The sequence below is a fragment of the Takifugu rubripes genome, chromosome 20 (assembly GCF_901000725.2).
Source record: "Takifugu rubripes chromosome 20, fTakRub1.2, whole genome shotgun sequence".
Lineage (NCBI taxonomy): Eukaryota > Metazoa > Chordata > Actinopteri > Tetraodontiformes > Tetraodontidae > Takifugu > Takifugu rubripes.
Window position 1 is genome coordinate 10,730,478 of NC_042304.1, and position 26,686 is coordinate 10,757,163.

General features: G+C 46.4%; 2 protein-coding genes across 2 annotated transcripts; both read right to left on the reverse strand.

Moving 5' to 3' along the window:
- Positions 1–9,560: 9,560 nt before the first annotated feature.
- Positions 9,561–17,246, reverse strand: vtg3 (vitellogenin 3, phosvitinless). The gene is made up of 28 exons (XM_011614957.2): positions 17,172–17,246; positions 16,932–16,952; positions 16,694–16,845; positions 16,308–16,559; positions 16,079–16,240; positions 15,853–16,001; positions 15,624–15,774; positions 15,316–15,473; positions 14,840–15,005; positions 14,642–14,767; positions 14,351–14,569; positions 14,052–14,269; positions 13,861–13,958; positions 13,657–13,781; positions 13,490–13,582; positions 13,300–13,419; positions 13,040–13,229; positions 12,840–12,927; positions 12,526–12,711; positions 12,322–12,442; positions 12,084–12,252; positions 11,789–11,895; positions 11,655–11,720; positions 11,356–11,556; positions 10,348–10,493; positions 10,118–10,256; positions 9,923–10,044; positions 9,561–9,789 (listed from the first exon to the last, which is right to left on the reverse strand). The coding sequence occupies exons 1-27, from the start codon at positions 17,209–17,211 to the stop codon at positions 9,949–9,951; spliced, it is 3,759 nt and encodes a 1,252-aa protein (XP_011613259.2). The 5' UTR covers positions 17,212–17,246; the 3' UTR covers positions 9,561–9,789; positions 9,923–9,948.
- Positions 17,247–18,079: 833 nt separating this feature from the next.
- On the reverse strand, positions 18,080–26,220 carry adgrl4 (adhesion G protein-coupled receptor L4). Its single transcript, XM_003974271.3, has 16 exons — positions 26,049–26,220; positions 25,662–25,811; positions 23,813–23,962; positions 23,354–23,503; positions 23,013–23,083; positions 22,450–22,629; positions 22,099–22,282; positions 21,888–22,001; positions 21,431–21,630; positions 20,261–20,440; positions 19,569–19,772; positions 19,268–19,488; positions 19,039–19,105; positions 18,828–18,919; positions 18,549–18,717; positions 18,080–18,467 (listed from the first exon to the last, which is right to left on the reverse strand). The coding sequence occupies exons 1-16, from the start codon at positions 26,092–26,094 to the stop codon at positions 18,405–18,407; spliced, it is 2,241 nt and encodes a 746-aa protein (XP_003974320.1). The 5' UTR covers positions 26,095–26,220; the 3' UTR covers positions 18,080–18,404.
- Positions 26,221–26,686: the final 466 nt, after the last annotated feature.

Below are 26,686 nucleotides of genomic sequence, written 5' to 3' on the forward strand. Positions count from 1 at the left end.
ACCAAACTTCGACAAAAATAAAAGCAAAAAAGAAAACCCATGTATATTTTTAAATAACATAATTTTATGCATTTAAATGTTTATCGAAACGGTATAAAAATGTTAACTGTGTCGCCTCAGCTTTATAGGCCACTGTATAACTATGATTAAATACTGCAAATCATTGATGGTAGAACAGGTATTTGCTGGGTCTAAAGACATGTTCATTAGCAGGTTTAGCTCTTTAATGAATGCCATAATTACATTTTCCTATTGCCACTCTATTTTCAATTGTTTTTTTTATTTGTGGAACCCAATTAAACACAATTTCACACTATCATACTGGCAGTTATAACCTGACTCGCAGTTCTCTGATAATGTAAACGGCTGCACTGAGTCCAATCTCAAATCCAAAATTCTCAATCAAAAACAAGGGAAAAGCAGAGAACAAACAAATACATGAACACGCAACAATTAAAAACAAATAAATGAGGCCACCAGGCTCCCACTGGCTATTGTGACCTCATGATGGTGTGTGCTAGCGGGTGGTGGAGGGGGGGGCAAAAAAGGAACTGCTACTCTGGTGCTGCTACTCCTTCAGCCTCATCAGGACTTGTTCTGCAATGATTTTAGTCAATATCTGAAAAATAATCCTACCTTGTGATGTTGTCAAGACTGCACTTGTTTGTTTCATTTTTAAAAAACTAAATTGGTTTGCTTTCTTTGGGTAAGCTAACATTGGCCCGGACTATCGAGCCAAGAACAGAAACAGCCTCCACACAACACATTCATCAGTGCATCATGTTTGTAAATAGCACAATTTACATCTTAAAGACTGTTCCACATGAAATATAAGACTCATTCTCTCGCTCTCTGAACACAACATGCTCGTCGGCATGGATGCAGAATAATTCCCAAATAATAAACTTCAGCTTGGGACTTCTGGTATGGATTGGACATATGGTGGCACCCTTGTCGGCATCTTTACTGCAGTTGGGTCCCTCTCCAAATTTCAGTCCAAGCAGCTCTTCACAAATCCCCAGCTAGCATAAAACATTTTCACCAGCTGCCGGTTGTAGCGAGTGTTAATAGTTGCATGACAACTTGGGCTTAACTCAAACCTTTTAATAATAATAATAATAATAATAATAATAATAATAGCATGTATGAATCAACTGTTGGTCTTATTTCCTATTACATCGTAGTTTTAGTGATCAAAAGGTGCCCGCCATCTGTCGCTTCTCCCGGTAAGAGGGTGAATCAAGGCTGGATCCACTGCGTCATCTGATTTCTGCCAGCGTGTTGGGAATCTGCCTCGTTGTGTTGGTTATTATTGTCTGTCTCAGGTTCCTGATCACAACACACCTGTTCTGCCTCTGCTATCAGCACACCTGGCCCACATCAACTCCAAGAACTGCAGCATAAAAGCCTGGTCCTCCGCTACCTCCTTCACCAGTTGGTTGTTGAAGTCTCCTGGTAATTTTCTACTCATCTTTCAAGAACATTCTATGTGCTTTTGTCCTCTGGTTTATGGACTATAAGCCTTTAGCTCATGGATTATGTACTCTTGCCCCTTCTTACCTGCCATATTGTCATTCCACAGCCATCCATTCAGCCATTCTGTTGAGAATAGAACTGCTGTACGTGTGCAGTAGTCGTAGTACTATAGAATAAGACGCCGAGTTTCTGACCCAGCTCATCTCCACTTCCCATATTTAACTTTATTAACTGTAATAGTTCATTGTCAGGTCAGCAAAGGTGGTGGAAACTTTTATTCAATGAATTCCTGGTGCAACTTTTTTGACCCACTGAATCGGAGGGATTTTGGTGTAATTGCAACTGCAAGCAGAAGACACGGTTTTATTATATCTTGATATTTGTTAGATGTAAACACTATAGGCTTCTCTGGTAGTATTTCAGAGCACAAAAACAGTATATTTACACACATTTATTTATTGCCTCATAACTCCAGGGTGTTTGCGGCTTCTTAACTTAGAAGATGCCCTTCCGTCAACAAAAAGCAACACCAACGTTATTAAATGCTTAACACATTAGAGAGGCTGCTGTTTATCGCATAAATTTAGCCATAGACTTACAAAGAGCCATGACAACCGGGAAATCATTCTAACTACACGGTGCACACCAGTAGATGCACAATAGGCTCCCCGTGTACTGTCTGATATTATGACCGTTGGTGTTATCATCTAAAAGGGAATCATTTGATTCCTCTGAGGACCTCCAGGAGCCATGGAGCATGACAGGGCCTTGATATCCTCCATTGTGACAGCATTGGTCACATTGCCTGGCTTCGACTTCTCAATTCAGGTCAGTGCCGATGTGGCGCTTCGGTGTGAGAACACTGAGTACCCATCAGTATGCCTCACTTACTCCAGAGGTGGGTTGAGCAGCCCCGTAGACCCGGAGGAAAGAGGGAGAGTGTGTTATTGCAGGAAAAAGATACAGTCTGTCAATGACAAGTCTCAGAGAGGTACGAGGACGTATTGCCAGAGAGACATACTCTTGAAGCCTCCTGCCAAGTCTGTGATGTTTTTACTCTGGTGGCCTTCAACATGACTTCCTTCTCCTTAACCCAGACCTTCATTTTTGTTATCTACGTTTACAGGCAGCCTTTGCCAAGACAGGTAGTCTAACTCAGCCCAGCACCCTCAGATCGGCAGAGAGCAGAATTGAACCTTTTCATTTTTGGTTAAGAGCCTGGAACACACCCTGGACAGCTCACCAGTCTGTTACAGGATGCGCAAACTGACCCAGGAGAATTTTGAGTCTCCAATCAACCTGTTGTTCATGTCTTCAGAGCTCTAAAACCTTGCTAACCTCTAAGCAACAATGGTACAGCTACATTAAGAGCTACAGTGGGAGTTTTTCTATCCATTTTCACCAATTTAATAACATTCACTTACAGAGAAGTGTTGCGTTCAAGTGTCGGTTTTCATCTTCTGTTCTCCGACACCGTCATCATGAACATCATCTGTGTTTCCTGAATTGGATTGTGTTTCCCGAGACTTAAGAGTCATTAACTTTGTCTTTCCTTGCGTTTGGTTTCATTCGTTTATTTTTCACCCACAATGCAGCAGTTTTACAGCATTACAGAGTTCCTCATCCTTTCAGTAACCTCTTCCCCAAGAAATCTGCTCAGATCTCTGAGGTTGCACTGAAATTTCCATGTTGCGTCATTATGCAAACAGGAGATCAAAGGAAGGAGCGCTGTAAAATACAGCTGGATGGATTAGCATTCTAACGGCGAGGGCTCATTCGCTTAGAACTGGAGGGGCAGCGGGTTCCATGCATGCACAAGATGCAAAATTATACATTTGGAGGTCATGAACACCATCGCTATGAGGGGCGCATGCACTGAAATTAAATTGTAATTATCACGGTTATTTCCGCAGCAGTTACGGAAGAAGTGGTCGTGCTCCAGCGCTTGGTTCCAAGCGGCGTTAGACTCCCTTGAAGAGACATAAACTCTAATCAGCGAGGGTCAAAAGTGGAGCGCATGAGGCATTAAGCAAGAAATCCCCACGGGTCGGCTTTGCATACTTGAATAAACAGACCACTCAATTGAATAACTTTCCACCTTTGACTGATGCTTAAGTGTCACTCTTTCTTCCTCCGAGTGGGAACAAGTAGTTGACCCAGTGGTGAAACAAGAATGTTCCAGAAAAGTGACGTACCAACACGCAGATGTAAGGAAGAGAGTCCCACTCCACCTGTCTTCCCAGAAAATCTCTGCAAATTCCTCAGAGATCACATGAAGGCATCAAGCTGCCTGTTCGTTTGGAACTTTTCATTCCAGGATTACCTCAACAGAAAGGTATCAAACCAGCAACCTTCCGATCGTGGGAAAATTAAATCAAAGAGACCTTTTTGGGGTCAAACTCAATGTTCTGTGAGGGACAACAGCTTTTTTTCCCAGCAGCCTCCAATAAAGCTGGAAACCCACTGGCTGCTTGGCAACAGCACCACGTGACTTACTCCTGCGTTATCCATCTTTATGTACGGCCTATACCTCGCCGGCACGCAACCATGACAACATTCACCATAAATCTAAATTAGAGAGCTCACAACTGGCGGTGGAGCGACCGAGGTGTCCCCTTAAACTGGTATTATTCAGGTGCCCTGCGGTTGGGTTCCTCCATCACAGGCTAGAGGCGGATATGACAAGGTTACCATGTTGTAACCACCGTTTAGCAGAGAGAAATATTCCTGTTGTGAAGAAACCTTGACATTTCCTCTTCATCTTAACAACTGGAGGCGGGCAGGTAGCCACACGGCTATCATGTATGGCGTGGAGCACTCTTTGACACTTGAACGGGCGAGAGAAATGGATGAATAACAGGAGATTGCGCACGTCGGCCGTCCCCGTGGGAAGAGCACGGAGGGCATGTGGATAGCAGGGTGTGGAAGAACTGTGACATGCATGATAACAGCAGCACAAGCCAGGCTAGCTTTCACAACAAAGGGCTCTAATAAATAAACAGGATTTGAAGCAAAAATCAAAGTCTTTTGGTTTACAGCAGTTAGTACGTAAGTAAGAACGGTAACAACCAGAACAATCAATACGCTCAGTCAATATGTCCAGCCGACAGCAGGCGGGAGAAATATTCGCTGTGAAGGTTTAGACGTAAGGATGTTCTGAATGCTCTTGGATTCAATCTCAACCAGGAAGGGCTAGAAAAAAGCTTTGTTTTCTTTTATTCTGCTCAACGATGCCAAAGACATCCGTTTCAGGGCATCCTGTGACCTTCCAGCTGGGGCCGTCAGCATCAGCACACACACAACATACGGAAGACTTCTTCTTAGCTAACTTTCATTTCTATAAAGGGCATTTAAAGGGAACGAGATCAGAACAGATTATTGAGATCAATCCATCAATTTAAATAATCCATCTGATGCATTTACATGCTCTTCATTGATCCCTTGTCTGGAAAAACCTCATTTACTTGATTGGGTTAGTGTTCGGAATGTGCTCGGACCGGTGCTTTCAGTTGTCGGGAGGAGATTCGTTATCGTCAGGGACACAAGTGCAACCTCACTTCTCCTTCAAATGAGGAGCAGGCGGTCTCAGCTTCCCCTGCTTCATCATATACGTGGCTGGCTGCTAAGCGAGGATTGGTGGGAGAGAGTTGCTCCTTGCTGGGGCTGTGTGACGCATCTGAATAATTGGGAGAAGAAACTGTAGCTACCCAATAAAAATCATCCGATTATTGTGCGTGTAAACGCAGTCACTGATGAGACCCTGTAGATCAGTGGCAGGCGCCTCCTGCTGGGTGAATGCTGGAAGACACCAGACAAAGAATAAACCTCTTTGAATTAGGCACATTTAAAATCAGAGCTTCGATACAAAAAGGGAGCCTTTAAAACAGCTTCGATTCACACCGAAGAAATGTAGCCCAGACGTTTCAGGAAGTTTCGTCATGGTGGCAAAAACGTAATCAGTGGAAGAACATGCAGGAGCCACAGCGCGCTAGCTTGAGTATTTGTCAACAGACAAACATTTCATGAACTGCTGACGGCAACGGGTGAACTGTTTGGATTAGGCGAGTGGATTAGACGGCAAACAGCCCTTTATTCAGCTGGGGCCTGCATTTGCACATTTGCGTGCAGGATCCTTCGTAGTTTCCCACGTGACTGTTCTGTTTGCCCGGAGGCATTTAGGAAGATGAGGAGACACCCCCCCTCGCCGAGGCTATTAGCAACAAGTCTGCTCTTATGGAACATGAATCTACAGAATGATGTCAAATTAGATGAGTTTGTGCTCATCACGTTGCTGTGATCTCTGTTTAAGCGCCGACGGCAAAATGGAAGCAATACGAGCGCTAAGATTTAAAAAAAAGTGCCTGAAATGGACCTGAATTTCAAATGATTACGTAACTATCCATTCCACCGCTGGGATAACCACATATTAGCTAACCAAGAGCGTGAACATCAAACCCGTGTCACCTGTATGCGATAGAAACTGGGTGTTTATTCACGCCTCTGTGCGTATTTGTGTCGCGGTTTCTCGGCTTAATCCAGTTTCTGCGTGTGGCGCCCGTCCACCGCTGCTTCTGACCTCACGCCAGGAGTGACGTGGCAGCGAGGGCCACAGATTGAGTGCATCCTTCAGGATGTTGGAGAATTTTTGGCTGTATCAGAATGAAAACGCCGTCATTGCTTTTACATGGTGACAAAATGATTCCTTCTGCTGCTTCCTGCTGGAGCGGCGTTGTAAATGGAGCTGACGGTTGGAGGACCAGCTTGTGAGCGCATGAATACATTATATCATATATGCTTTATCAGTTTCAACTATAAATATTTACTGAAAGGTGCATATTGGTACAGCTTATAGCCGAGCCACAAGTGGAGCTGGCGGTTAGCCATCGATGACGCACGCCACATAGAGAGCACAATAGCTAATATTAGCAAGGAGACAGCCAGCAAAACAGTTTATCAGTATTTTTAGAGTTGCTAATGGGCTTTAAAACACTGTAATTCCTACCCATTACCTCCATTTGAACATGGGAAATGAGAAGAAAGAGTGCAGTTCCTCACCAAGGACCACTCTCCCTCAGTTTCATAGGTAATTGAAAATGTCATTTGAAACGGGGGAAGAAAAAAAGAAGGTGGATTCATTCCACGCAGGTTTCAAAGTAAACTCTCTGCAGAACTACGCTGCCGAGGAGAGCTGCGCGATTATTTAGAGATGAGCTCCTCTGCCGTGGAGATGTTTCAGTCACAGCTCCTTCGTGCATTTGGCGATCATTTATTCATTATGGACATGATGCTGTGAGCCGCATTAACGCGATCCACCATGAATATTTATTAGGACAAAGTAAGTTGGAGGAAGTCGCTAACTTTCAATTACAACTATGTGAACTATGTGTGCCTGTTACAGGGTTGGGGCTTTGACATTTATCGCATTTTTAGCATAACTTTTAGCATTCCCTGGGCTAAAAACGAGTCGAACTTGCGTCATGCTACATAAAACTGATGCTAAAGCTAGCAAAAACCGTTTGACTTTGTGATACATAAATACGAGGGATTAAATATTCCTACAGTTGCAGTTTTTCTATTTTTACTCCATCACACCTCCAATTTGCAAATGAGAAGCAAACGAATAACATGCCAACAAGTTAGCACTAGCGCCGTGTCATGTCATATGAGTATATTATGGTATTTGATCCACATAATAAAGATTCTTGCCTAAAGGGAGGAGAATAATGTGTTCGGAAACAATTTGGATAAATGTTGGACGTCTTTGAAAATAAGGAGGATTGTAAAAATCGAAACAATGACAACAGTGTCGTTGTGCCATCCCAATTCGAATAAACATAAATGGTGCCATTTCTCTGCTCCTGTCATGACTGAATACTGCAGATTTAACGACTTGCCTTTATAAATCTGTGTGGGAGCAGCTGAGCTGCGGGCAGTTAAACACTGAAAATGTGGCAGCTGCATGAGGAAGGAAGTGATGCCTGAGTTCAGCTTTAATAGCCGCGGACACAAATACACATTTAATGATGGTTGAGGAGGACGAGGAAGAGCGCAGGTTTTTAAACTTGTGATGTGTTTGGGTACAGTAAATCACAGTTAGTCTACACTCATGCCTCCTAAGTACACCCCATGCTTCTTTGCTACCCAGGGCCTTGACAAGCGTGGGGTTGCCATGGTGACCACTCGGCTTGGCCTGAAGGATCTTTGCCCTTCTGTTGACTACTTGTGGTGAACACAGTACGGTCTTTTTTATACATGGGCTGTGGAGATGATCCCAGCAGCACTTTCCTTCATTCATTTCCTGTACAGGATCAATAGCACCACCACCCCCTCCCCAGAAAATGTCTCGAGTGGCTTTTAAAAGACACTGGGATGTAGATATCAGCTGTGTTTTCACATTTTCATCAGTCTGGGACAATGCAACGGGCATTTTGTTCTTTGTAACTGAATTTCTGGGTAAAACGGATGGAGGGGGGGAGGAGCACGCCCCCCCCCCCGTCCGTACGGTCCCGGGAAGAGCAAGAGCGCCCCCTGCTGGCCCAAGACACACATGCTCTGTTACGCTGCCTCTGAATATTCTACACCCCCCATCGTGCTGAGCCACTGAGGCTAATTCAAACCACAACAAGGTGTTACCCCCACCCGCAACCGCCTAACCACAGTGTCTGCTGATCAAAACATTGAGTTCTGTTTTCCAGGGAAGTGTTTATCCCATCTGTTGCACAATGTTGCACAGTGGGACGCCACCAGCAACGCAGACACATTTGGGAAATGTCCCAACTCATGAATAAGCAGGCAAACACTCGGGTTCATTAATGCTCAGCCCATTTAGAAAAAGACAAAAGTAACGCATAAATCTACAATCTGAACCTTCGAGTACCATTGAAACCTTCTGAAAGTTGGCTGAGCAACACAAGTGGAGAATTAGCATGAATTAGCCAAAAGATACTGTGCAGGAAATGCATATTTAATGCTCCTCCCCTCTTGTTTTCCTGTTGGTGCAGCCGTTAGTGAGCCATTGTTGTGCCCTTTGTAATTAATTGAATATTCTTTCTTATATTTGGCTAAAATTAGCGGCACGAGAGAAGGGACAGTTGGCAACAGATATTAGCTCGTCAAAATGTCAATGACCCCTCGAACGACAGTGATGCCGGCTTTTCAACCTCCTGCCAAACACAACTAAGGCCCCCTACTGGCCACATGCAGAAATGCTGTTTTTCGGACCCTGCAGTGACCTTTTGTTTTGTGGCTCTGATGAGTTAAAAAAAAAAAATCACATATCTGCAGAATTGCTGCCATTATCTGTGCAGGGCCTGTGATCTGCCTAATGACCCCCGGTCACAGTCACAGAGGGGGAGGGGGCGGTAGGCTGTTCCTCCTCCTGATTACCTGATCAATTACTGAGTAATGTCTAAAACCTGCAGACGTCAGCCATCAACACAAGGTCAGAGAGTCCTGTTTCCTCCGTGACAGGGAGCCTGTCGGGGCTCTGGGTGGACGTGCCTGTCGGAGGCAGCAGGATATTAAACATAATGGTTCCGTTGTGATGGCGCTCATCCTGCTCAGCCTCTGGAGGCACTGACTTTCCTCTGCTATTCGACGCCAACTAGCTAAAAAAAATACACCCAGCCTGGCAGCGCAGAGGCCAGCTCCTGTTTCGGCAGGTTATCAGAGGGCACCCGGCGTGGCGGAGGCGCTGAACTTTACAGCGGCGTGTTTACTCTGTCCCCTGAAATCCGCAAACAGTTCTATCCAATGAGTCCAGCTAGCAAACACGGCAGGTCGCGCAGACCTTGTAAACAAAGGTGCGCCTACATTCAGCTGTCAATCATTTGTGTCCAGCCCTCCAGAGTCCTCCCTCCGTTTCTTCCACATTAGAGAAAATTAGATTTTGGTCAAGATAATGAGATGCAAATTGCTTCCTTCATATTTTCCAGTGTTATGAGATGATTTTGAAATGACTCCATCACCAGCTTTAATTATAGTGACGCTCTTCTGTGCTTCCTGCTCACATTTTCACAAACTGTGAAACCTCGTCACCACCGAATGAACCACGAAGAGCGGAACACAAAGGAAGTACAAATCACATGCTTCAACAGAGTGTTTATAGGAACAAATGATTTAGACAGGGCCGAACCACAGTCTTGCATTATGGGGGGGTATTAACATTCTTTCTGATGAATAAATCAAGGTTTCATCGGCTAATAACAATCTGGCCGTATCTGCTGGACAGGTGATGCCTGTTTCATGACGCTTTCTTTCATCGTAGATGAGGGGTTTAGGGTGCTCCGCTCCCATCTGGGCCCCGCTTTCTCCCTGCACGCACAAATCATGTTTCATGAGGCAAAACTTTCGCTGTTTTTCACCCGCCATCTGTTTCGCAGAAAAAGACGTGCGGGAAATTGCAAATTCTGAAAAAAAAGAAAAAAAGGAGGGAAACTGCACTGACCTTCGGCTGAGGCGGCTTGAATGTCGTCACGAGTCTTGGGTGCCATTTACAGACGCGTTTCTGAAGGTGCAGAAGTTGGAAGGCAGCAGAGGAAACGGAATAGCCTGGCGGAACACCGTGTACTGAAAGAAACAAGCCGGATTAGACCAGGTTGAACAGATCTGGTAGAAAGTTGGAGGCTGACTCATTTGGTACCTCTGGGAATTTAACTTTCACATCAACGCTGTCTGCCGAGGCAACCACCACCGAGGCGGACACTTCCTTTTGGGGATTCATCTCATTTTGTTGGGAGAATCCATAAAGGAATGTGATGCCGGGGATGTAGCTTCTTATCCTGCAAAAGGTTAAAAAAAAGGATTTACAAGGATGGAATTGTTGCGTTCCCTCAAATGGTTCTCTCCTCCGCTGTTCCGAGTCCTGCTCACCTCCTGCCCAACTCCGCCATGCTTACAGGGATCTCGCTCCAGTCCAAGCTGGCCTTGACGGTCGGCTTGGCGCCAGGCAGATGTGCAGTTTCAGCTGTCACTGACATTTTGTAGGACTGACATTCGGCGCCCCATCTAATGTTTGCCTAGGCCAAACGAATATCAACCGGGATCGATAACAAAGAGAGCCAGGCTTGTTTTTTAGCCTCAGCATGCAGGAGTTCATACAGCAAAGTCCCTTGCTGGTTTGTAGCTTCGTGGAGTCACGCAGTCGTTAAGAATTATGGCCTTTAGCCAAATGAACAATCAATTCAGGCTTCCTGTATTCACTTTACACACTTACTTGTACCTAAACTTCAAAGGAGCAAGCAACACTAGCTAAAACTGTGTGAGCAAAAAGTTTTGACTGGCTATAGCTGTATTAGCTCAGTTAGCTACTGAGGTTTATGAGCAGACAATGTGACAAAATTAAATCAAGACGTCATCACGATGACTATATTTTTAACCACACATTTAAAAGTAATCAAATATTCAAAAAATGCCATCAAATATTCAAGAACTGATCAAATCAGTCATTTCAGGAAAAGTTGACTTATGGTATAACAAATATAACATGGTGTAAAAGGCTCCATGCTAACGCACAACTGATGTTAATATTTAACATCAATCCCAAGCTAAGCTCTCCTTAATACAATGTGTAAGGATTTCCATCTCCGGTGAGTGAACAAAGCTTTGAAATTCTGGGCGTTTTCATGGTTGATTAATATGTTGTGTTGTTCATCTTGAAGAATAAGTGTTGTGTGATTAAAGCCCCTTTAACAGCTCTTCTCAGAGTCGCTCCTGCTGAGTTGATTGGCCCAGCTGGAAGCTGGAGCCTTTTAACCAATTGAACTAATTTGAAATAAAAGCAACTGCAGTCCAACAAACTTGGCGAAGTGAGACAAATATTATATTTCTGAAAACAAAACTATGTGAATGGCGTAATTCTGTCCGGCGGTGCTTCTTTACCTTTGTCTGGGAGGGAAGCCTCATGGTGGAGTCCATGCATACCCTCCAGTTGGCATTTTCTCCCACCTGAGACACGTTGAGCTGCATGTTGGGAAGGCTAGCCTCTGGGCGGTAGTAGAGGGCGGCCTCGTAACCCTCGGGCCTCTGACTGCCGCTCATAGCTAAAGCTTTGAAACTAAACAGCGGTTGGGGGGCTGCGTCCTGAAGGAGATGGAAAGAAGTCCGTCAACCTCAGTCAAGGAAATTGTGTATTTGATGGACTCTTGGGCGTTCCTCAGGAGCAGCTAATAGCGTACTACCGTTGGGACGTCAAGGGGGCTGCTGTGAGATCCTTGCTCCCTGGAAGAGGGCAATGTGGGGATTTCCTGAGAAGTACGAGGAGGGACTTTAATCACAGTTATAGCAACATTAAATTTAAAGGCTGAGGACGTACCCTGGAGTTCCTCACAGTGTCCAACACCTGGTGGGTACTCATTGACAATTTACTAGAGTGGAGGTCAAACTCAAGGTGGATTTTCTCAACAGGTTTCACGGCTTGAACTAATGAAAGAGCAGAAATGGTGACAGAAGAAGTACCGATATGGACATCTCCTCAGGGCAGAATAAGCTCAAATCTGATTATCAGCTAAACCTCACAATATCTGATTACAACTCGGGATGCCAAACGGTGCAGCTGCGCTATCAGAAGACCCAAATCAAAGTCTCGTGTTCAACACCGCCTTACGTACTTGGCACAGCTTTGATGGCCATGTGGGTGAATCCCAGGAAGTAGTACAGAGGGTATTCCTCGTGATAATATTGCCTCCTTAACTCCGAAACTGCGCACAGACCTAGCCCATAAACTTTGCTCTCAGCGCAGTATTTGTGGCTGGAATGCCAAGAGTTTGCTTTGAGCATCTATAGGGATGGAGAAAAAAGAAAATCACTAGATGATCAGCATCAATGTCCTAAACGTTGAGGCCGCACCTGCTCGTCCTCAGCCTCCAGCACCGTAGGGACCTCCTTGTTGGGCTCCAGAGCTACAGGGAAGAAGGGCGTCATTTGAGCTGGATCCTCAATGTTCCGGCTCACTGCATACACGTTCGAGCTGTGGACGTGACATGAAACAAGGATTTTCAGCATAAAATGAATGAATTGAATTTACAGTTTCAACTATCATTTTAAAAAAACCTTATTGAAGCGACTTCAAATTCTTCTTTGAAAAGAGGGAAGTCGATTTCGAACTTCTTCTTTTTGATGTTGACCTTAGCGGTAAACCTCCATGGGATGGAAACCGGAATTTTGCTCTTTAACTCGGAACCACACTGGAAAAGTTCTGTACTGATCCCATAGAAGAGCCAGAAATCTTTTGTGACCCTGTTAAAAAAGCAAAACAAAAAAACCCAAGTATGAATAAAAGAGAAAACATGCTAAAAAACAACAAACCAGCTGGTCGCTGTCAGCAAACATGTTTGTAGCATATTTAAAGGACAAACGGCCTTTACCCAATGAAACCGTCACTTTCCAGAGACACTTCAGAACTTAGAAGTTGGCCCAGGGTCTCTGTCAGGGGTGGGTTCACCACAGCCTTGGCTACAACAACACAACAGATATATCAGATTTAAGCTCAGCTTTTGGTTTGACCACAAACTCCTCAGCCTGTTTTTTAACCTGAATTCAAGAATTGTGCGATTGGGCTGCTCACCATTAACAGTGACTGCACTGACGGATTGATAGTATTTGCTGATCTCCAGCGGTAAACCCAGACTGGTCGCTTGAAAGTAGCGAGCCTCGAAGGTTAGGAAAGGCTTCACACGGTGCCAGGACCACCCCTCAAGTAACCTGTGGATCAGGTCCCATAGTGGGCTCTCTTTCCCCGCAGAAGGCTCTAAGGCCTACAGGAGCAAGGACAGGGAGTTAAGGGACTGTTTGATCCTCTGGGCGTGTCCCTCCCTCCCCCCTGACCTTGATGACTTTCAAGATTAAGTCTTTGTTAATGTTGAGGAAGAACCACTCTTGTCCGGACAGTCGAGAATAGGCAGTCAGGACGGGCTTGTCGGTGGGCAGATTCTCCAGGTTTTTAAGCTGACAACGGAAAAAACAACAATGGAAATTTAACTGTGTTCCAACGTTTTGAGCTTTCATGGATACTCACCACATTGAAAACGGATTTGAAGTCATTGAAGCCAAAATCTGCATGAGCATCGCTCCTGATCACCTCCATGATCCCTTCAGCCCGGACACCCAACTAGGAGGGAAAAGAAACATTCCGAGATTGGGCATCGAATGATTTCCATGAAGTGGCGACACGGGACAACGCACCTCCAGAAGCTCTAGAATTCTTCCGATGAATAAAAATTTGGATTTCATGATGATTTCGGTGGGGAAAACATTAGCGGCTCTTCGTAGCATGAACATCTCTGTAGCGGTGCCGATAAGGAAATCATCTGAATTCGTGACAAAAAGAGTTGTAATCGTTACAAACAGTCCTTCAAGACAAGTCCAAGAATTCCTGCAGGAGCACACCGTTGAACCAGTCCAGTCGCACCACCTTGCTGTAGCGATAGCTGAGGCGGCCAAATTTAGGTCCCAGGATTTTCACAGCCACATTGCAGACACTGGAACTAACATGGAAGTAACATAAATAAGTTTTATTTGGGACAAACGAAGGAACAAACCACAGCAAACTACAGCGATGGTGGCTAGCTCCTGCTCACAGGAAGTGGTTTTCTGGTGTGGTGGATGTTGCGAGGCTTTTCAAGTAGGAGTATGCTGGGCTGATGATGTTGAGGTTTCCCTCCTCCATCAGACGTGTGGTCACCGTGGACACCAGAGCCATCGACGGCTTGGTCTCAAACAGAATGACAAAAGCCAGCATTCGGATCTCGGCAGGGATGGTCTTGTCCAGGAACAGTTTCAAGGTGACATCCCGGACCTGAGCACAAGCACAGTACCGATTCATCTTCTCTTTATTTGTGATATAGCCTCATTTCACAGATACTCTCCGTTCTCTTACACTGTGAGGGTCCCTGACGGCGATGAGCCTCAGCGACTGCACAGCCGCGCTCAGCACGGAGGGGGGAAGCTCCACGGGGGAGGCCGCCACGCTGGGAAGGAAGCGCATGATGGTTTTGACGCTGCCTGGGTGACCCGCGTTCCCGAGAGCTTTGAGGACAGTGACCATTTTGTTCTCGTCGCCGCTCCTCAGGCTCTCCACGGCAACGTCGATCAGCGGCTGGTGCAAAAAATAAGAGTTGAGTTTCAATCCCTTCAATCCCCATACGTGTGAAGGGAGTTGCTCGTTTACCTGAACGGTGTTGATTGGACAAGATGTGACATAGGCACAATTTCTGTACACCAGAGAGCCGTAGGTGAGCATCGCAGTTTGCCAGAGAAAATCGCTGGATTTGCTGAAGGTCATATTCAGGAAGATCTAGTGGAGAGAGAAGGTGTCACAGAAGGTGGCATTTCTTAATGATACCGTCTATGCTTTACACTAGCTTACTTTGGCCATCTCTACCAGCTCAGGACTCGGCTGGAGATGGTTGATCGACAACAAAAGGGCCTGCACGGCTTCTGCTGTGCTTATATCCTGAGCGTGGAATCGATTTTGGAGGAACTTGAGGATCCTGGCATCATTGACCTCAGGGACAATGTCCAAAAACCAGTTTCTGATGGACAGAAACCAAAATTAGCACTGGAGACAGAGGGTGTCATCTTTACGCTTCGATTACAACCTTTCCTGAAAGCCATCAAAAAACAAATATTTTCATTATTTCATTTAAACGGATTCAAATGTTTATGGGGCACAACACATAATCCCACACACGCTGCTGGTCATTTCACAGGACGAGTCAAATGGACTCAAGGTCCCGCCCATGCAGTGATACATGAGCAGTACAGTAATGTGTAGTGTGCATGTGACCTCATGCATCGGTCCATCTGTGTTTTCATATCAACTAACGGACAAGCACTGCTGACCTTTGCAGAGTGTTTCCTGAAAACTGCTTCCACATAGTTTCTAGTCCTTCATACGGCATCACTCTGAGGAGTTGATAGAGCTTTATGTTGTTCTCCGTGGTCGCGCTGTTAATGGTGTATTTGTTCGCTTCAGCCAGCTGTTTGATCAACTCGATGGCCTGTTAGGAGGAAAAACTGCTTTAAAAGTTTATGTTTGGCATTTTGAATGACCCTGGGAAAAGAATTCAGCGGAAACTGATTGATATGACATCTTTCTGGGCTCATCCGGTTAAAATGTCCCTGCCACATGTGCTCGTTAGCTACGTCACCTTGGGTATCGGGTCGTTCAGGTTCTGCATGATCATGGGGAAGGTGGCTCCAGCGTCAACAAACTTGTACTTGAGGTCGCCCTTATGTTCCATCGGCCCCAGCGTGAATTCTCTCCCTTCATCGGTCACACCGAGCAATACCATCTCCTTCCTGTAGAGGGAGCCATTTAAAGCCGTTGTTAGTGGAGCCTCTGGAGCGACACGGTATGCAGATCTTTCCTGCTCTTACACTGCCTGCATCTTGAAATTGCCACCCTTGACGTTAAAAGGGGTGAAGAACTGTCGCTCCAGGCTGTGAGCTTTGGTAATGATTCCGCCGTCTGCTGTCGGCTTGACTGAGTAAAGATATCTCACTGTTGACATGACAGATTCTCCTTTCTGGATGAGAGCACACAGAGAAACAGCAGTGACGAAAACGCGCATGAGAGTTCAGCTCTGCGGTAGGATGAGCAGACCTGTTTGGAGACGTTGTCGAGCACAGCCATCGCTACCCCCGTGTACTTTGCTGCCTTGTCCCTGCAGTTATCGATGTCCACCACCTGGGTGACGCTCAGCTCTTTCGTCTCGTCGTTCATCTCAGTGACGTAGGTGCTTTGACACGTGCCGTGAATGCTGACCTGTCAAATTTGGCGACATCTTTAGACTTTTAATTATTGATAAAAAAGACTACTGTCGAGGACTCGCCTCCTCCAGCTGATAGATCCTCTCTTTGGTCTTGAGGGTCATGTGGAAGAAGCTCAGGATGCCCCTCACGATGTTTACCGCCATGTCAGACACCTCCGAAGAAGCGCGGATGTTGCTGATGTGCCCTCCAACGTAGTCGAACATGAAGGGCGTGGCGAGCTGAGCGCTGAGGTGCTGGGTGAGCTTTGAGGAGGCCGCAAAGTTGTTTTTGCCCGGGAAGCCGTTGAACTCCTCAAAGGCCAGCTTTGAGACCTGCGAAGGAAGATGTAAAGGTACCGTAGGATGACCTGGAGGTGCCAAAAGGTGGAGCACAGCAGGTCTCGGGTCGGGTCGTGAGCTTTTAAAAAGCCTTTCAAATCACAAGGAGGTTCGTGCGACCAAAGTACCTGAAGGACAAAGGTTTGTTCGGACGACCCTCTGATCCTCAGGTTGCATGTCAAGCGCATGCCAGACTCTGCCGTGTTCGACAAGCCGAGTCCAAATTTCACCGACCCCTCATATCTGTACTCGTAGATTTTCTTTGGGTTCAGACGGAGCGCTGCAAAATAGTCCCAGAATGAGGCGCTGGTAAATCGTTGCTTTGGGAAGGTTTCGAAAACGCTAATATGTGAAAGACGGACTCACCGTATGGGGCAGGTTGACAAGCTGAAAGACATAAAAAACAGGAAACAGGCTTCAGAATTTATAATAACACTGGCAACAGAGGAGTGATACTTATGCCCATTCCTGCAGACATTTTGGCCCAAACGGCTTAAAATCATTGCTACCGATTTAATTTCAATCGTACAGATCAATTCTGATCACAAAAACACACCAGTAATGTGTGAGAGACCCTCTGACTCTAGTAGGGAAGCAAAAACTTACTGGCCAAAGCCACCAGGCAGCACAGGAGGAGTCCCCTCATGGTGAAACTGAGAGGCTGATACCTCTGCGTTTGCCGTTTTTTAAGCTGCGTTCTGCTTGTTTGTTTGTTTAGGTAATCATTAGGGAAACAGATTACATCGATGGGACGGTTAAAGAATAAACATGTTCCCACTGAACCCAGTGGCAATGTTACCGCGACATTGTCACCGCGACAATGTCACCAAATGTGAGAGACAGCAAATGCTTTGTGAAGGGTCGAGGGCCACTTTGGAGCGCACAGAGAGCTGCATTCAGGGCTTGTTTGTTCCACGTTAAAACTAATTTCCATCCACTCAGAAAATGGTGGTAACACGTTTTGCGCAGCCGGATGAGAGGACGAGCCGAGGGGATTCACATTTGCTCTGCCAGCGAGAGTCAGTCCTGTGGACTCGAGGAAGAAGAAGGCAGCAGGCGTCTTCCCTGCTTCGGTTCTGCATGACATCGGATCAACGTCAATTCTTGAGGCCTTTTTGGTGTTTGATTGAATTTCGTATCATCTTTATTTTCCATACTGGAAAAGGATCAGGTTGTAACATCATACGTTGTCATTGCCAAACAATTATTTTTATTTTGTTTGTTTCTAATCATCAGTTTTGGATTAAATGGAGTTCATCTATGTGTCAACAGATCTGGACACAAACGTGCGTGATATGAATAAAAAGTCTATAGAAATTATGAGAATTTGTATTTTACATATTTACAGTCGCAGCTTCCTTGTCTGATTAATTTTAAACATGCGGTTCTCAAATCGACCACGAGATGGAGACATTTGTCCATGTATCTAAGAGAACCAGCAGAATAACTTTGAGTTCATTCTTCCTAAACTGAGATGTTGACAGAAATGTGCCAAAAATAAACCTGACGCCTTGTTTGATACATTTATTTTAATAATTTACAAATTAATTTTGAACACAAAAGGAAAAGAAGTACAGGCTTCGGAGCAGTTAGAATATCTGGCGTGTTAAATTGGAAATGCACACGTTCTGAATCTGCTGATGTTGACGCGGAACATAAAACAGACAGAACGTCTGAGCGCTGGCAGGCTTTGAGAAGGGAAACATGACAGTTAGGTGTTGTGTTTCAGAAGATTTCTGTACTAAACAATTCCTCCCGCACCTCCCAGAAATGAAAGCATGAGTCACTGGATGCTGCAGAAATCTGACGTGAAGATGTTCCGGCTCCGGCTGCGTTCATTCATCTCAGGCATTCAAAACAACACGGCACATTTTTGAAAAGCCTGTAGTACTCCTCCTGAATCTGGAACGACAGACGCAACAGCGAAGTTTAGCTGAAAAGGAATAAGTACAGGGGCCTGAGCAGAGCCTGGCTTGGTGTTACCTTTCTGGACAGCACGCAGAGGAAGATGAAGATGAACATCCCCTGGAAGGTGTTGCTGATGGTGAACAGGTAGGCGGTGAGGGTGGTCTCATGGAGGATGTGCAGCACTCCGAAGGTCCATGTGGCTCCCAGCACGAAGAGCAGGGCCATGGCACCGCGGGCGCACGACCTGCCGGGCGACCAGAAACAGCCAGGTAACGAAGATCCGCGCCCCCCACACGGCGCTGATCCACCTTTCCCTCCCTTTGACCTTCTCCAGAGGTGCATATCTAATCCTACCTGATGTTTTCGTAATGGCTGATTTCGGGTTTTTTCACAGCGGTGTGTCGGTACACTTTGTAGATGATCACTCCGAAAGCCAAGAGATTAACCTTTGGGGGGGAAACGTGACGAACAGACAACAACAACAGCAAAGGAGCTGATGAATATTAGCCGTCCGTAGTTGGTGATTTCAGTTCAGAATCAAAAGTCAGGAGCAGATAAATCTCACCAGAATGATCAAGCAGGCCGGCCCGATGAAGCTCCATATGAAGTGGTTCTCTGTGCTCAACCAGCAGCTGGAACCAACACAAAGCCTGTTTTTATTTGATGCCACACTTCACCTCCGTCGTTAGGCTAAGCTGACGATAGCTACCGCGACCCTCCCACATGACCATCCTCTCTAACTTTATTCGAAATACAAGTGGGATGAGATTCATCTCATTTATCTTTGCTCTTACACCTTATCGGTGCCATAATACTTGAAGCCGAGCGTCGCCGAGATGGCCACCACGACCGCCGGGCTGCCGTAGCCGAAGACGTAGAAGTTGCGGTGAAGGAAGCCTTTGTTGTAGATGACGCCGACCACGATGAGGTACAGGTGGATGCCCTCGATGCACATCCAGGCGAACGCCGCCAGGAAGAAGTAGTGCAGCAGCCCGGCGATGACCGAGCAGAAGAGCTGTGGAGGAAGAGAGAGCCATGTTCCTCCATGGTTCTTTGGCATCCGTGACCCCCCCCCCCCCCCGGTCGCCGGCTCACCTTGTGCGTGTTCATGTTGATCCCCACCAGGAAGATGAACTCGGCCATGAAGAGGCTGCAGCACAGGTTCTTGTGGATGGTGGTCCGGGTGCTCTGGATCTCGCTGAAGAACCAGAAGGTGAAGATGCACATGGACAGACAGATGAGGGAGATGATCATGCCCAGCTGGGTGATCCGGGTCAGGACCACGCGGTGGGCCCCCAGCTGAGGAGCAAATGGAACAGGAGGCGTTTTTAGCCGGAGGCTTCACGGTTTGCTGAAGGTTGACACAGGTTCTGGTCAGGAGGGGTCAGGAATCAGATTTGTTCCTTTTGTTGTTACGGCCTGATGTTCTGATCAAACCAGATTTTTATCAGGTTTCTGAGCCAAGAACCACCAGAGATGAACGTTCTCTTGGCTTCAGCTGCCTTTTAGAAGACAAAATTTAGCTCGTCGGGCGAATTCAAGTCATTTTTGATCTTATTTATGGTCGAGGACGCTCTAAAGAGTGAGGGAAAAAAGCGGGATAATTCCTGTTCCAGGACATCATCCGTCATCAGAAACTGAAATTAATTTCTGATGGAAGTTCTGAATCGTGGGACTGGACCAGTTTTCCCAGGACAGAACGTTGGATCACAACGTACGTTGGATCACAACGCACGGATAAACGCACGGCTTCAACAACGAGCTCGTCCCAGAGCTGCGTCACTCACGTTGGCTCGGCCGGAGGACATGAGGATGGCGAAGTGCGTGAGGTGGTCGCAGGAGCAGGTGGTGGCGTTGGCGCCCACGTGCATTGTCCGGCAGCCCCGAGTGGACCAGCGGCCCTGCAGGCTGTCGGGCTCGTACTCCCAGAAAGCACATTTGACGGCGTCGTCCTGGGCGTCCACGGGCTTCAGAGGAGAAGGGAAAAAAAGGTGGAGATGCTAATAATGTGCCGTCTTCTGTAACGCGCTGCACATTAGAGCGCCAACAGATGGCGCCGATGAAAAGCAATCAGGTTTAATGGGTCAGAAACGACGTTTTTGACACATTAGCTTCAGAGACGTTATCGTAGTCGCGCTTCTTTGCTATAGTGGCGTCGTGTTGCCGCGTGGGCCGCCCAAAATGTGCCGACACATCAGAAGCTCGCTAAAGAAATGCATCTATCTGTCTGTCTGTCTGTCTGTCTGTCTGTCTGTCTGTCTGTCTGTCTGTCTGTCTGTCTGTCTGTCTGTCTATCATTGTTGAAGGAGTCTAATTACAAGGCCTTACTGTGTATTAAGTATTAAATAAATCATATTAAGGACTTTAAATTTTAGTCTTGGTTGACTGAACGTGCAGTAATTTATAATTCTAAAGAATTTTATTCTGCGTCATTAATATTTAGAAAAAAATCCAAATCAACTTTTTGTCCTGACGTCGTCAGAAAAGGCGTCCACGTGGTGGAGCGGCCCGATATTTTCATGTTGTCTGAACATAACTCAACACCTCCTCGCTGGGCTGCGGCCTCCAGGGCCCAACAAAAATAATGATTTTGGGCTTCCTCATCCACTTTAATTGTCTCCAGCAGCGCATTAATTTCTCGGGTTATTTCTCGCTTTACTTGCTTTGCCATCCCTCCAACCTTCCGTCCGTTACCCTAAACGGGGAGGTCAGTCACAGACTCAAAATTTCCCCCCTGAAAACCCACAAAAAGCACTTAAAGCTCCTCCCAAGTGGATTTTAACCAAATTTGCCCCAAATGGAAATGCTAGCATGGAGTTTTGGCAAAGTCACCCTGGGAATAGAGTTTCCCTACAGTGAACGAGGCGGGAACGATGGGCTCGTTTTCCACGGAAAGACGATCTTGGGGAGGGCTTAATAACGTGATCCGGCCGGTCAGCGCTTTGTGTGATCTTTACCTCGCTGTGCCTCAGAGTGAAGGTGACATGGTCGAGCTGGTAGCTGTCAGCAGGTTTGACGGCGGCGGCCACCACGCGGGAGTTGACAGTGATTTCCCCTGTTCCCGCGTAGCGCGAGTAGTCGGTGACACCCGGGTCAGAGCTCGGCTTCAGGATGTCGCCGACGCTGTCATAGCGCACAAACACCACGGACACGCTCCCTGACGGACACGGGGAAGTTAGCCAAAGTCAGGCTTTACATACTTCAATGGAACTTTATTTAAAGTCAAACTTTGTCATTGACGATGCGCCCGTGACGCTAAATCTAAAGCAGAGTCCATCTACTTGCTTGGCCACTGCGTTTTCCACGGCCATGAGCACATGTCGCCAACGGCAACATATGGCTAAACAGAATCCGCCGTCCCGCCAAGCGCGCAGATGGTCGCGGCATTTGAAAAGGCTAATAAGGCCACTTTACCATTGCTGTCCTCTGCCGCTCGCAGTTTTGGACTTAGATTTATATGATCTCCTGCCATCGACGCAGACAGTTTGGCTTTGGGTTGGCGGGCATCAAACGTGTAGAGTTTCACTTCTGCGCTCGAAAACAGAGAGAAGAAACCCACAATTACCCAAAGGGTGACGCACAGGTGGGGGACAGGGTCGCACAAACGACTGGATTACTGTCTCACCCATGTCGGTGGCTTTGATTTGCAGCTCGGTTGGAGTTTTGTAGTTGTTGGCAAGCGTCAGCGCGCTCTCTTCGACAGCGTGCAGCAGCTTGGTGATGGTATGTTCCCGACGCTCCGCTTTCATTCGGTTCCAGGCCACCAGCTCATCCTTCTCCACCAAGTTGTTTACGGCGTTCACTAAATTCTGTCCAAAAGTCGGAGTGTGCATTGAAAAATACTCTGTGCCCAACAATACCGTGTGATTATTGCTAATTATATGGGTATTATGTGTTAATTACATGATAATTACATGGACTTGGCACTTTAAAAGGGTCTAAGTGGGATTACAACAAAGGGAGGAATAAAGATTACTGTGAGAGAGGTGTTGGTGGAAGATGGTTCCATGCTGGAGTCCGATCCCGTGGAGGCTAGCATCGCAGTGGATCGACTCAAGGCCTCGACGTACGCGATGACCTCCACCGAGGAGAGCTCGCTGTACGTCTGCTCGGCGATTTCCTTCAGGAGTCTCTGCGGTTCAGTGAAGTTTCTCATCTAAAGAATGTAAAAAATGTTGGTGTCACAGAAGGCGCTAGTACCATCCTGCAGCTATTAGCATCAGCAGCAGCACTATTCGTGAATACTACAGTTAGCATAAGGGGGTGGGCGACTGATGACATTCAAAGGAAATAAAGAACTTTTCCTCTTGTTTCCAGCTGCTCCTGGATCTCTGAACGAGCGTCTCCTTTGAAGAAAGTCCCTTTTCTCGGTGTTGCTACTTTCTACAATTAACACATTCTTTTGTCTTTACAGTCAAGAGGAGCCGCTTTAGTCCACTGCTCTCTCCATCCAACAGGGGGCAGCATCATCACATCTATTTTTACCTTCCCCAGTTTGAGTTGGGGGGATAGGGGACGGGGGGGACGGGGGTTACTCACATGCTCAAGTGTTCTGTCGATTGTCTCCGTGATGCAGCCGATGTTGTCGTGGCAGTATTTCTGCGGATTCTCTGGAAACAGCAATTAACAAAAGTTTCTGATTGCTCGGTTTATTTCCATAACTCCAGCAGGGGAAAGTATGCGACATTAAAGCCTCCGAGGTTGCAGAGGCGTAACATCACAATTTCCTTTCACAACGTGTCAGAATTCCAGATTGCACCTTGACGCGGAGTATTGCGTGATAGATTCTCCCCCGCAAAATGTCCAAAAAAAAAAAAAAAAAAGCAATAAAGAGCAATGTGTGAACGCGAGCGTGCGCTCTTCGCTATCCTCACACTGACCTTTACATCTTACGTCTGTGGTGGGAGAAAAGTGCTGAGTGCCTGAAGTTGGGATGTAATCACGCTGACAGGTGCAATAGAAGGATCCATTCGTATTGTGGCAGTGTGAGTTGGGTCCGCAGGGCGCCCCCAACTGGCATTCATCGATATCTGCAAGACGAAAAGTGAAAGTTCCCCTCTGATTAAATAAAAGTTGTTATCAAACCGGCACTCGGAAATAGATTCAAGCTTCAATCCTGGACTTAGTTTGCAATTAAAAGTCCCTTTGATGACCTACAGGCCCTTGAAGGCCCCTATAGTGAACCAGATGGTACTGCCCTGCGTAACCGAGCAACACAATGCTACTGTAGGTCACAATCAGGTAGGATACAGGAATACTGAGTGTAAATTATCCCGGGAGACTCACAGCAGTCACAGCTTGGGAGGTTTGGATGCTAAAGTGTGAGATGCTAACATTACCGATGCATTCGGTGCCGTCGTTGGGCTGGAACGAGCCCGTTCCCGTCGACACGTAGCCGGACACGCACGTGCAGAAGTAGCTCCCCTCGGTGTTGGTGCAGTTGCCCCGCTCCCCGCAGATATTCGTCACATTCTGACACTCGTTGTCGTCTGGTTGCACAAAAACCCAAAACAGTTAGCTTACGGAAGAAAAACACAGTGGAGCAAACGCTGGTCTTCCTCGGGGGACGTATTTCCAGTTCGGACGTATCTGTACTTATAGTTTAGAATTTAAATGTAACATTTAGTGTTACTCATGTAAAAACATAAATAACAAATGAATGCTAAAGGCCGTTTTTAAGTGTGTTTGTCCACTCTGTAGCATCATTCCAGCAGAAATAGAGGGGGGCATTTTTGAGGATGCACTTTAAAAATGTTACACACAGAACCTCCAATACCAAGAAAAGAAATAATTATTGCATATTTAACAGGCTAAATTGCAAAGACGGTGCTACAGAAGAGTTGCAGAACGGTTGCTTCAGTTGTTGTAACTTGGATAAAATTTGGAGCTTTGACTTTGCACGGATATTGACTGGATGTCGCCTCCAAGCTCAAACTAGGGTTTAAATATTCCTTAAGTTAGTATTGATCCTCGTGTGAACTTTAGCCGGCGCCGCTGGATCCTCTCTTGATTAAAAGCGTTTGATTTTGAACCTACTCCAAACACTTTTCCGGCTAACACGTAGCGGCTGTGAAGCAACCCTAGTTAACCCTAGCCACCAGTGGAGGTGACTCGCTACAGCGAAGGCTCTGTCTCCCAACACAGCTTCCGTCTCCGGCCTCTCCCTTTATCGGGAATGACCTATTAAGATTTTCCACTGTTTTGCTTTCTCACTTGCCGACGTCTGACAAACACTGTGTTCTTCCTCTGCGCAGTACCTTTAGCACAAAAGCTGTCTGGGAAGGGAAATCCTCCTCTGTGATGAGGGAGTGGGCTGCATCTGAAGGGGAAATACCTCCAGAACAAACAGCCTCTTCAACTGTCACAAACATCACACCCACTTTAACATCAGCTTAGATAGCTTGTTTGTAGCTAAGCTAACCACCCAAGCCATCTTTGGACATTGCGTGGTTTCTTCCAGGGGGAGTATCATAAGTTGGTCGTGATTTTGATTCTTTAGCTTTTAAAAACATTTACCAGCAGGATTGTTTTACTCTTGACGTCGCAGGAGATTTTAGCTGCGCTGCTAATGTGATAAGGATTAGTCAGGAAGCAAGGAGGGTTCCAGGAATTCAAAACAGCTCAGAAACACGACAGGAGGAACAATGCAGGCTGCAGGACAGACCGCTGCAAACGAAGTGTCCAGGCCAACCACAACAACCAATCACTACATGGCAAAATAACACAACTTTTATTCATTGGTTGTTTAACGGCTATATACGCTACTTTCTTCAGCAACGGCGATCCCGTAACAAAACGCTGTATTTCTGTATATTCTAATTTGATCAGTTTAACTTAGTTCTAGACTTTATAGACATGAAGATGTGTTGAATCTACATGATCAATTAAATATAAAACAGTCGGTATAGATTTTTTTTTTTTTTTAAAAGGGAGATTTAGGGCAATTGAATCCAGATCCAAAACAGAATTTTCAAGTAATTTTACTGACATTCACAGGCAAAAACACCATCGATTTAGTTGAATTGGTTGTTTAGGCCCCTCATGGGCTGAAATAGATCTCTTTTAAATATAATATAATAATATAATAATCAGTCTGATTAAAACGTGGGAGCAGCACATTTATTTAAGCTAAAACAGCCCAAATCTGGCAATGATCTTCACAGGCAGGTTTGTGGCGTTAATATTCACCGTTGCAAAACGTGGTGCCGTCGCCGGTGTAGCCGCGCCTGCAGAAGCAGGCGTCTTTGGATCCATTCTGGGCCTTGCATGTGGCGAGTTGGTGGCAGGAATCGCAAATGTCAGAGAGTGTGCACGGATCCATGAGACTGGAGAGCCATGCTGCGGGGACACACAAAGACAGCGCTTTTGTGACGCTAGCGTGACTAAACAGCTGCGCCTCCACAGAAAAACCACAGCTTTCATTCTGGGCTTGAGTGGACAAGCACATCAACCAATCACAGATTAGCTGTAAATATCTGCACTCGTAAATATATAATAACAATCGTCGTACGAAGAATTCCTTTGGGAACTAGAAGGCAGCCATGCTAGCGCGAGAGGACGGACGAGGTCACGTACCTGTTAAAAGTACAAGTTTCATTGGCGACTTGAGTAGAGACTCCATACTGGCGCTGTGTCGGGCTCACTTTTAGCCCGGAGCTGTGGGGGCCGGTTGCTGACGCGGGCCACTTCCTCGCATCACTTCTTCCTGTTTGCCTGGACCTGTCCCTTCCTGTCTGGATCTTTAATCTTCTTTCAAAGTCACGCAGCCGGGCCCACACCAGGACCCGGCCCTTCGTTTGCTGTGGTGATAAACCCCCCTACCTCCCCCACAAAAATGAACCTTTCAACAGAATCCACCCTCTTTTTTTGTGTTGAAAAGGCAAAAAAGTTACCTTGTTCCCGCTGTGATTTATGGCGCCATTTTGGAAGTCTCGGCACCATTGTTCTCACGGGGCACATAGAGTGGGCCAAATAAACAACCCAGACCCGCTCCGTGGAAGGATGACCCCCCTCCCTTCCGCAAAAGGACTCACACATTCCAGAGCTGTGCATCTTCGCCTGCTCCTGCAAACAATCCCTGATTATTCCACCTTGAAAGACTGAATCAAGTCCCTGAATCCCTGTTTTACAACCCTGATTCAAGGTTAAAGATGAACCACAAAGCATCACGGCCTCGTTCTTCCTGACTTTCGGTCCTTTCTGGTTTCACCTGC